Source organism: Erithacus rubecula (assembly GCF_903797595.1).
Source record: "Erithacus rubecula genome assembly, chromosome: 26".
NCBI classification, from domain to species: domain Eukaryota; kingdom Metazoa; phylum Chordata; class Aves; order Passeriformes; family Muscicapidae; genus Erithacus; species Erithacus rubecula.
Genome location: NC_136678.1, coordinates 2085900 through 2096645, shown reverse-complemented (window position 1 = coordinate 2096645; position 10746 = coordinate 2085900). Strand labels below are relative to the sequence as shown.

Genomic DNA, 10746 nt, shown 5'->3' with positions numbered 1-10746 from the left:
GTATCCTCAAAATATTATCCTTGTACCTCTGTCCTGTGGCTTGTCTCATTCTGCTTTGAACTCAGCAGAAATGTGAAGGCTGAGGTGGGTGGGATGAGAGTCTGGAGACAATCCAAGAGAGCAGAGCTCCCTCTGGAGCTGGGTCCCACTGCAGCTCTAGAGGGAAGAGTCCTGGAGTGTGATCCTTGAAAATGAGCCCAGCAAAGCCAAGCACGTGCCCAGTCCTGCCTGTGGCTCTGGCTCTTGGCTGCAGGTGCTTTATGCCAGCCTCTCTTTCCAGCCTGGGTACTAAGGAGGGGCAATTCCTTGTGCAATTGTCCTGCTGGGCACTTGGGTAAGAGGCAAGTGCTTGTGGATCACCTGCTAGTGCAGCCTGAGCCTGCTGGGGCTGCAGGCTCCAGACACTCACCCTCTGGAAATGTCACTTGTCCAAGAAATCAGGTGCAAACTGTTCAAAAGTTTATCCCCCTGCTGCCTTGGGAGCAGCAGTGCCATTCTGGCATTGCACAGACAAAGAGTGAAAGAGCCTTTTCCTGGCCTTCCCTTCCTTCCCAGAACTGGAAAATCTGATGTGCTTCTGCTCTGGAGATTGAGAACCTGGACTCAGCCCTTGATTTCTCTCTGGCCTAACAAATGAGTCTGGATTCCTCCTACAGGAGGAATTTTTCACCTGAGGCTGGTCAAAAACTTTGCAGCCCAGCTGCAAACCTGAGGCAGAGATTGCTGATAGCCCAGAGCTGCCCAACATCCAAAGAAAACTCATTCCCACCTTGTTGCTTCCAAAAGCTCCACATAGCTCAGACTGATGGAGCCTTTAAGAAAGCAACCAGGGAATCAACTTCTACAGCCTAACACTGTGTCCTGTATTTCTTAGTGGGTCTGGAGTTGGTTTGTTTTCAAAGGAAATACCTTTCTTGATTGCATTTTTTGTTTTGCAACTTTTCTTTTGAGATCTGGAATGGTAATGGTCCTATTCTTTCCCCTTGACATTCCTCATTTGTTGTGGGCTGATTGTGTAATTTTTCACTTTTCATTTAATTGATGTGGCTACATTTCAAATAATCATCATGTTGAAAAAGTTGTGTAATTTTTCTTAAGCTGATAAATTATGAAATATTGAAAGACTCAGAAGGAAAGAGAAAATAAAGAGTAAAATTGAAAGCAAGATTTCATTTCATCAGATGATGCTTTGTATTTTTTAGTGACAGCAAACTGCAAACTGAAATGCTGAGGATTTGCTGGTTTTCCATGCAAAACTGAAGTGGGAGTGGGCATTATTTTGTGTAGGATTGCAGAAAATTAAAAGTTTTGGATTTAAACCTGCCTTGTGCTGCTTGAAAATGATACTGCAAGAGGTTTATCTGCAGCTCTAAGGTGCTTTCCTGCACTAAGTGTTTCTGTGGCTGCAGCCAGAGTTCCTAAGAAGTTTGGATTTAGCTGGCACAGCAAAGGCAGCTTGAAGCCTTGAGACACCTTAATGAAGGGATGTGTGGGCAGAACCTGTTCTTTCTTCACAAGGGGAGTGAATGCATGGAGAGCCTTCTCCAGGGAAAGAGCTCCTTCTCCACAGAGCCCTTTGCAGCCAGGCACAAATGAAATCCTCAATGGTGACCCAAATCCAGGGTGAGGCCTCACTTGTAACCCCTGACCTGAGAGGGAACTTCCTCCCATTCCTGATGCTCTCACCTGCCCCAGAGGCTCTTTGGGCACTCACAGCCCTGGGCAAGTATCACTTGAAAACTGATGGGGTAAAGGAAGTGCTGGTTCTTTACCTTCCTGGGGTGGACAAGGTGATGTGGGGCTTCCTATTCTTCTTCATCTGCTGCCTGGCTGATCCCTAGATTCTCTTTGGGGTCATCCTCATGATCTGTGGCTCTGGACTGAAGAACCCTGGGTGGTGGCTTCAAGTGCAGGTTCTCCTCAGCTTTCTCATTTAATTCCTTGGCCAAGGAAAGTGTGAAGCCCTCAAAGTAATTCACCTGGAAATCACCTGGTGGGAAGAGATTGCAGCTCTCAGTGCTTGTTGTTCAACTGCCAGGTCTGCAGCAGGGTGAGACATGACCTGGGCTGAGTGGAAATCAGGGACACTGATGTCCCCAGGGATCACCCGACATTGCTGCTCTGTGCATCAGGGGCTTATCAAACTCCACACAGGGCACGTGTGCTTCTGTCTAGAGGTCCTGGGACCTGTGTTCCCTGGCAAAGAGCTCTGGCATGCCCAGAGTGGCTCCAGAGGGAGCTTCAGCAGAGGCCAGGACTCCAGTAATCCTGGCAGTGCCAGGAATGATGCACTTCTCTGCCCCAGCCACCCTGGGACACCATCTCTTACCTTGTGCCAGCAAACCAACGATGTAAGGGAAGCACCCAAGCTAGCTGGCCTCACTCCCAGTCACTTACTCAGTTTTTTTTAGGAAGCAGACCGTGTCCTGGTAGCCCTGGATATAAAAGTGGTTCATGACCTGCAGGGGGAGGTGGCAGTCAGGGCAGCTGGGCTGCTGCAGGGGGGGCTCACAGCTCTGGCTGCCTGCAGGAACAGCTCACCTGGCGTGTGGGAGGATAGAAAATGTAGAATAAGCGACACATGTTCATTTTTGAGATCTGTAAGATGGAGTCAGAGAGCTGGAGGGTGAGGAAGGCAGCGGGGCCGTCCTTGGGGCAGATGTCGTACTCGCCGGCGAAGGCGGAGACGGTGATGGTGCTGCGGGACACGAAGTCGGCTCTCCACATGGCCAGCTCCCCGTCCAGGTAGCGCTGGGACACAGCACAGGCAGCCCTGAGCCTCCCCTCAGCAGGCAGAGAAGCAGCACTGGCACGCAGGTAAATGGGACTCACAGCAGAGTGAGGTTTGGGGATCCCCTCCAGGGAACTGCCCCACCCGCTGCTCCCCCGCTCCACACCCGGCCAAAAAGCGGCGGCAGTGAAACGGGAGCCAAGGGCAGCACCAGGGAGCTGAGCAGCCCCAGGGACAGGGGAGATGGACGATTCTGTGAGCAGCTCAGTCCTGTCTGCAGTGAGGTCACATCTGGGGCCCCGTTCTTCCCTCTGCAGACACTGGGAGAACCCAGCCTTGAGCTAAATTGGTGGCAAACACTGGTAGAAAAATCCTTAATGCCACCACTGGAGAAAGGACAGAGGCTGCAGGGCCCTGGGCCTGAGCTGGGACAGGGTCTCCAGAGCACAAAGCTACTCACCACCCCACGGAAGGTTGGAGGGGACAGCCCAAAATACAAGGGGATGAAGCAGCTGCATACCACAGCCTGTGGGTGAGATAAGGACAGAGGTGAGCAAAGAGCCACAGAAACTGTGCCTTTGGGAGTGGTGGCTTATCTGTGAATGCCAACGCAGGGCCCCCCCAGCTGGGTTACTGGGCACCACCCTGATGGGCACCAGCCCATGTCTGACAGCCACAGCCAGGGCACAGAGGAGGAAGAGAACCCATGAAATGCCTCAGTTTGCTCTCTGCGTGTTCAGGATAACTCAGCAATCAAAAGAGCTGATTTTTAAAAATTATTTCAGCTTTTCTGGATTCAGAGGGCAGCAAGGACAGAAATCATGGCATGGACTAGAATGCACCAGGGCCTGTTTGGATAAGACAAGGGGTGATGGTTTCTAACTACAAGGGGGAGATTTAGATATTGGGAAGATAATTTTGACCATGAGGGTGTTGAGGCCCTGCTCAGGTTGCCCAGAGCAGCTGTGGCTGTCCTATCCCTGGAAGTGTCCAAGGCCAGGTTGGGATGGGATGGGGTTTGGGACCAACCTGGAACAGTGGAAGATGTCCCTGCCCATGACAGGCCAGAACTGGATGAGCTTTAAGGTCCCATCCAACCCAAACCATTCAGGGATTCTGTGCTGTGGGACGTGGCCAGCAGCAAATGTCACCCAGCTCCTCCCTCATGGGGTGGCTGTGGCTGCCCCACCTGAATCAGCTCCTCTCTGGAGGCAAACTCAGACACTGTCACACTTCTCCAGTCGTGCAGGCGGGTGAGGACGATGTGCAGCTTCCCAGACACCAGCTCATGAGCATTTGGAGGCAGGAATTTGTTTAAGACATCCCTTAGGAGTCTGGGTATCCGTCCTCCAGGGACCAGCCCCAAGAGAGAGGCTTTCACACGAGCAAGGCCATACTCCATTACTTCATCTGAGGCAAAGCAAAGCAAAGCAATCATTCTACATCACTTTTATTGTTATTTATGTACTTTCTGAGCTGCACTTCCACCTGGGAAAGGGGTATTTAATCCAGCTGCTGAATGCTCATTTAGAGCCATTGTTTTCATTAGGGCTGAAGCTCCAATGTGTGGACCTATGTCTTCCAAGGGCTTTGAATATTGCAAGAGGCTGAAATATTTGATTTTCTTTCCCCATTTCTCCCCATTTTCTGCACAAGGCATCTTAAAAGTTTTTGGACATATGGGAGAAAATTGACAGCAGGCCTTTTTATAACATTTCCTCCTGTCAGCTCTGCATCTATGCCCTGCTAATGTGTTTTGTTCCCCCTCACTGTTTTGGGAATCTACCAACAATCCCAAGTGCCTTATCAGGGAGAGCACCTCTATTTGTTTTATTAGATATGCTTACCATGAGTTCCAGTTAATAAGATGCAATGACTATATCTACTCTGTTTTCTCTGTGCTGCTTAATTTACACATTCTCCATTCTTCAAGAAGCCAATAAAGTAAAAAAATCTGAGGAATTACCCTAACGGATAATGAATCAAAATTTTTTTTGCAAAATTCCCAAGGTATTCCATCTCTTTAGACACAAAATATATATGAAAAAAATCTGCAGCCCTTACCCACATTACATCCACATAATCCAGTTGTAGCTACAATTGATCCTGAAGATGATCCATAGATCCTGGATGCAGATTTCAGTATGTCAGGAGATAAATTTTGCAAAGCAGCAAACACTCCAGCTTCATATGGAATGGAGAAACTAACACCTCTAAACAGGAGAGAGTAAGGTCTTCCCTCTTTTCCACTTATTTTCAGCATCTCTGCTAACTCCAAATACCAACAAGAAGAAAACAGCTGCCCAACAGCTTCAATGGATTTTCCAGAGCCAGCCAACCCTCAGCTGTGGTTCTTTTCCCAGCCACACTCTCACTCTTATAGGCTTCTGTTAAACATAAATCTCTGAGCCAAATGTCCAGTGAAACAGCAGCAGTGGGCAGAAGTGGATGATGTGATGTCCTAATGCTCATTAAAATAAGATTACTGCATTGCAGGGTGTATGAGGTGAGCACTGGCAGCCCCAGGCAATGGGGACAGCCACATGTCACACTGATGTGTTGAGTCCTGTGGGATCCAGGACTGAATCTTTATCAAGGAAAAGCTGCTTCCCAAAGTGGTGAACTGCTTCAATGATACCCTGGAGCTCCAGCACAAAATTCCAGCCTCTTGGGCAGCAGGAATGCACAAATATTCCCTGGTAAAAAGGATCTTGCAAGCTGCTGCTCAAACCTCTCTTGCCCCATTAGCAATGGGTTGCCAAACCTCATCACAGGGAGTGGAGAAGGTGGCTGGATTAGTAAAGAAATCACAACAAAATTTGGAGAAGGGGATGGGGTTACTAAAGAAATCACAACCCAAGTTGTTTTCCTTGTTTCACAATTTCAGGGCCTGACTTTGCTTGCAAAAGACTAAAAATACAGAGTCTAGGTAACAACTCATGGGTTCACCTGCCTCCTACACAGCTGAGGTTTCAGTAGAGCAACAGGTTGATAAAGAAGGAAAGAAGGGGCAGAAAGACTGACAAACAGAGGGATGTTTTGGTTATCCAGTTAGAAATGCAAAGCCTTTGCAGCTGGGTGGGATGTTGGAAGCTGCTAGAGGGAAAAGCAGCACTGAGAGCTGGGCAAGACAAAGGCAAGTGGCCAGCACAAACAATAACAACTTGGACACCCCTCTTGTGATATACACAGAAATTGAGCCAACATCTTCAGGCAAAATGCTTCCAAAGCCACCAGGAGATGCTTCTCTCCCTCTTGCTGTGTGCCAGGGCAGTGCTGGAGGGATTGGGATGCAGCCCTGATCTCTGTGAGGGGGCTGCACAGCCCTGAGGATGAGAGAGCAGCTGTGCTGGACATGCTGGGGCTGCCAGGGCTCCACTAACCCCAAAGCATCAGCCCAGGGTTAATCCAGCCCCAATTCCACAGGGGAAATATATTTATTATGCCTAATCAAGAGGACAAATGCACTAGAAATAATTTTCCATCTATTCTTTAGTGCAAGGATCCTCTAAGAATTAAATGCAATGAGAAGAGTCAACTTCAGAAGCAGCTTCTGGTGGAAGCAGGAGGGAAGTGGCATTTGGGAGCCATGAGTGAAGCACACAAAGCTCTTGAGCTTCAGGAAAACATTTATGCCCAACTCCATGGCTTGGGGAAAATACCAGAAGAACCAGCATTCCCAGTGCTTCAAGCCTTGGCTTCAAGGCCTCCTGCCCTCAGCCAGCAGCTCAAGAGGAAACTGGAAATGTGAGACATTATTGCACAGCTTCCAAATACAGCTGGGGAACTGTGGCACTCCAATCCCAAACCAAACCCCATGGGTCACGCCACACAGGCCATGTTTTAGTCTTAATTGCAGCTCTGTAATATTGAGATGCATTGTAAATCCCTTTGTAAATCCCTTTGTTTTACCTTCTCACCCAGTCTTGCAGCAACAAGAAGTAAAGAGTGTTTATTGTGGAAAAGCAGAGGGAAGCCAAAACTGCCCTGCTTATTCCCTCCTAGCAGGTAATGCCACATCTCTGGCTTTCAAAGCCTTGGACTGTCCCTGGTGTGTTCCAAAAGGAGCAAGGAGTTAGAAAAAATTTAGTTGGGTGCAGCTTGTGTCAGAGTGAGATACCCAGGGCTCCACAAAGGTGGGGATTGGAAAGAAGAAATCCAGGTGATGTGAGTAGGAGTGACCCAGGTGGCATAACCAGCGATTGGGAAATGCAGGAGCTGTTTCATGGCCCCTCTCTGGCCTGCCCCAGGATGGGACACAGGCTGTGTGTGTCCCTGAGTGATGCCCTGCCTTTGAGGTCAGTTGTTTCACCAGGTCAAACACCCTCGTGGTATTTGGCATGTCAGAAACCACTGTGAGCCCAGGGACCCTGCTCATCTGTGCCTCATTTCTTCATCCCAGATTAGGGGACAAAGCCAAGCTTGGCTTTGGGCAGAGACCATCCAGTGTGAGCCCCTTTGGAGCCCTATTGGGCAAATGAAACAAAGGAATCTGTGTGCCTGACAGTACAGGGCAGCAGCCAAATAGGATCTTCCTCCTGTGGGACTCAAATGAAGCAGGAGCCACCTCAGCTGCTCAGCCAGAGCACAGCAGGGACAGGCTGGCACCTGCCAGGAGGCTCTCTCACCTCCCCAAGGTGGAATATTGAACACTGAGCTGACACCAAACCATTTCCCTCTCGGATCACAAAGCTGTGACCTCGGGGCTGCCCCGTTCTGGGAATGCTAACCCACGTCCATTTCTGATGTGCAGTTCCTTTCAAGAGAAACACTTGGAGGAATTTGTTTCTGTGGGACAGTGAATCACCCCAGAAGCCAAGGTGCAGCTTCAAGCACTGGCACAGACTAGACCAACAGCTCCATGGGCAGCGAGGAGCTGCTGCTGTGCAGGATCACAGCCAGAAATATCATCTGCACCTGAGAAACACAGGGAAAGCCATGTGCTGGATGGTTTTACACACAACCACACCTTTGGTCCCTTTAGACAGTGTCTGGCTGCTCCAAATGCACCTCCCTGGCTGAAGGAGCTTTAGCTGGCCAGGGTCCAGGGCCAAAGGCAGCAGTCAGGAGGGCTGAGCTCATTAAAGCTGCACACAGAGCCCTCACCCAAAAAATCCCTGCTCCAGCCATATTGTAGCAGTGCCCAACAGCAACCTAAAAACCCCAGGACCATTGAAAAGATCCAGGCAGATCAGGAAGAGTTTGGAATCCTGACACTGCTGATTCAAAAGGCACTTGGAAAAAAAAGCTGCTGCCTGCACGGTGGTGAAGTGGATGCCAGGAAAACAAAGGTGCTGGGAGATTTCCAGCACTGGGGCAGAATATCCCTGTCCCAGTCAGCAGGGATTGCCTTAGGCTGTATGTTCTGTCACAGTTGCTGGAACAAAAGGGTGCTTTGGCTTCACATTTCCATCAGCAGGACTGTGTCAACACCAAAGGAATCCCCAGTCCTGCTTCCCCACACACCAGCCTGCCCTCAGTGCCTCCTGCCCCCGTGGATAATTGGAAATAACCTGTGATGCTGCAGAGTCCAAAACAGGGAATCTGACCATTCCCTCCAGCGACAGCAGACAGAGAAAAAGGGATTGAGGGGCAGAAAAACCAAGGCAGAAAGCCAAAAGAGCAGCTCTATTTTAGGTTGAAATCTCCTCATGTAAGAGTCTAATCTTACCAAAAACTAGTTTGTGTTTCTCACTTTGAGGGAAGTCAAATTTTATGATGTAACAGTCTGAACAGTCCGTGATTAATCAAGGAGTTTCCATGGCACCTCCCCAGTTTAGTGCACTGGCACAGGAGCAGAACAAAGGAGTGGCTCTGGCCTTGCTCCCCTGGGTGTGCTCCCCTGGGCCTCTTGGCTGCTCAGTGTTTCATCACATGCCTGTCCCTGCCCTCCTGCCAGGACACAGATTTTAGCAGAGATGACAACACGAGTGACATTTTTGCCGCTGATGTCACTGACAACCTTTATTCTAAGTAGGAGAGGAAAGAGTGGGAATGACCACCCTTGACCTTGCCTCACTAATTGGTATTTCTGTGGCTTTGGCAGCTCCTAGAACGTGTCCCAACACACTTATCTTTCCTTCCACCAGCAGTGTGGCACACTGCCCTGGTTTGAAAGGACAGGTGTTTGCCAGTAAAAGCAGTTTTCCTTTGAAATAGAGACTTTAATTCCACTCCCCCCAACTATTATAATTGTTTGAATCAAGGACTCTGAGGCAGAGATAAGGGGGTAGGAATAACAGCTCTTTTACTATTATATCTAACTGTACAAGCAGAAAACAACAGCAGTTGTTAAAATTACTAACAGTAAATTACTTTCGAGGCCCCTCCGGGAGCCGCTGCCACCCACCCCTTTTGTCTGGAGTCACCAAAGGTCCTGGGTGTAACCCAGCCAGCTCCATTGGCATGGTAATGGAAAAATTCTTTAAATTGACATAGTAATGGAAAAACACTCAACCCCCAACACACACGAACCTCCAGCCTCTCCTACATCCAGCATTAAGGAGAGAAACCTTTTCCCTGTTTCCGTGACAAACACCTCACCGGGGACACGAGGTGATGATGGCAGGGCAGCCGTGTGAGCACGGAATGGTTTGGGCTGGAAAGGACCTTAAAGCTCATCTCATTCCACTGCCCACGACAGGGACACCTTCCACCATCTCCGGTTCCTCGGAGCCCCGTTCAGCCTGGCTTTGTTCCCGGTGATGCTTTGTTCTCTGGATTAACCGCTGTTCCCTGGGTTTAGCTGCCCCGGTCAGGCCTGGCTGCTCCCGGTGCTCCGAGGGCTCAGCCGTGCCCGCTCCCGGTGCTCTGAGGGCTCGTCCGTTCCCGCTCTCATTCCCGGTGTTGTGAGAGCTCGCCCGTTCCCATCCCGGCGCTCTGAGGGCTCTCCCGTTTCCATTCCCGCTCCCATTCCAGGTGCTCTGAGGGCTCTCCCGTTCCCGTTCCCGGCGCTCTGAGGGCTCTCCCGTTCCCGTTCCCATTCCCGGCGCTCTGAGGGCTCGTCCGTTCCGCTCCCATTCCCGGTGCTCTGAGGGCTCTCCCGTTCCCGTTCCCGGCGCTCTGAGGGATCGTCCGTTCCGCTCCCATTCCCGGTGCTCTGAGGGCTCTCCCGTTCCCATTCCCGCTCCCATTCCTGGCGCTCTGAGGGCTCTCCCGTGCCCGTTCCTGTTCCCATTCCCGGTGCTCTGAGGGCTCGCCCGTTCCCGTTCCCGTTCCCGTTCCCATTCCCGGCGCTCTGAGGGCTCGCCCGCTCCCATTGCCGTTCCCACTCCCATTCCCGCGCTCTGAGGGCTCGCCCGTTCCCTATTCCCTCTCCCATTCCCGCTGCTCTGAGGGCTCGCCCGTTCCCTATTCCCTCTCCCATTCCCGCTGCTCTGAGGGCTCGCCCGTTCCCGCTCCCGCTCCCATTCCTGGCGCTCTGAGGGCTCTCCCTCTGCCGTTCCCGTTCCCATTCCCGGCGCTCTGAGGGCTCGCCCATTTCTATTCCCGGCGCTCTGAGGGCTCGCCCGTTCCCGTTCCCATTCCCGTTCCCGTTCCCATTCCCGGCGCTCTGAGGGCTCTCCCGTTCCCGTTCCCGTTCCCATTCCCGGCGCTCTGAGGGCTCGCCCGTTCCCGTTCCCGTTCCCGTTCCCATTCCCGGCGCTCTGAGGGCTCTCCCGTTCCCGTTCCCATTCCCGGCGCTCTGAGGGCTCGCCCGTTCCCATTCCCGTTCCCGGCGCTCTGAGGGCTCGCCCGTTCCCATTCCCGGCGCTCTGAGGGCTCGCCCGTTCCCGTTCCCATTCCCGTTCCCGTTCCCGTTCCCATTCCCATTCCCGGCGCTCTGAGGGCTCTCCCGTTCCCGTTCCCGTTCCCATTCCCGGCGCTCTGAGGGCTCGCCCGTTCCCGCGCCCAGCCCAGCGCGGGCGGGCTCTCCTGCCCTCACTCCTGCCCTGCACCAACATGGCGGCCGCGGCCAGCGCCGGCCGTGCGCATGCGCCATGTCAGCCTTTAGAAAGGCGGCTCGTTAATTTGGG

The 10746-nt window shown here is 51.7% G+C and overlaps 1 protein-coding gene and 1 long non-coding RNA gene across 2 annotated transcripts; both read right to left on the bottom strand.

Moving 5' to 3' along the window:
* Window positions 1-2323: 2323 nt before the first annotated feature.
* Window positions 2324-5062, bottom strand: LOC306812658 (omega-hydroxyceramide transacylase-like). The gene is made up of 5 exons (XM_079327435.1): window positions 4796-5062; window positions 3921-4141; window positions 3192-3257; window positions 2542-2751; window positions 2324-2459 (listed from the first exon to the last, which is right to left on the bottom strand). The coding sequence occupies exons 1-5, from the start codon at window positions 4992-4994 to the stop codon at window positions 2394-2396; spliced, it is 762 nt and encodes a 253-aa protein (XP_079183561.1). The 5' UTR covers window positions 4995-5062; the 3' UTR covers window positions 2324-2393.
* Window positions 5063-8662: 3600 nt separating this feature from the next.
* Window positions 8663-9438, bottom strand: LOC306812611. Its single transcript, XR_013776884.1, has 2 exons — window positions 9206-9438; window positions 8663-8837 (listed from the first exon to the last, which is right to left on the bottom strand). It is a non-coding gene; the product is annotated as an uncharacterized lncRNA (long non-coding RNA).
* Window positions 9439-10746: the final 1308 nt, after the last annotated feature.

What these genes read in the sequence shown, in the direction of transcription:
- LOC306812658 (XM_079327435.1), bottom strand. Translation starts at nt 4,994, where the DNA reads ATGCTGAAAATAAGTGGAAAAGAGGGAAGACCTTACTCTCTCCTGTTT. An exon ending in ATTATGTGGATGTAATGTGG is followed by an intron (nt 4,142 to 4,795) that starts GTAAGGGCTGCA and finishes GCTTTGCCTCAG; the next exon opens with ATGAAGTAATGGAGTATGGC. An exon ending in TCTATCCTCCCACACGCCAG is followed by an intron (nt 2,460 to 2,541) that starts GTGAGCTGTTCC and finishes CTCCCCCTGCAG; the next exon opens with GTCATGAACCACTTTTATAT.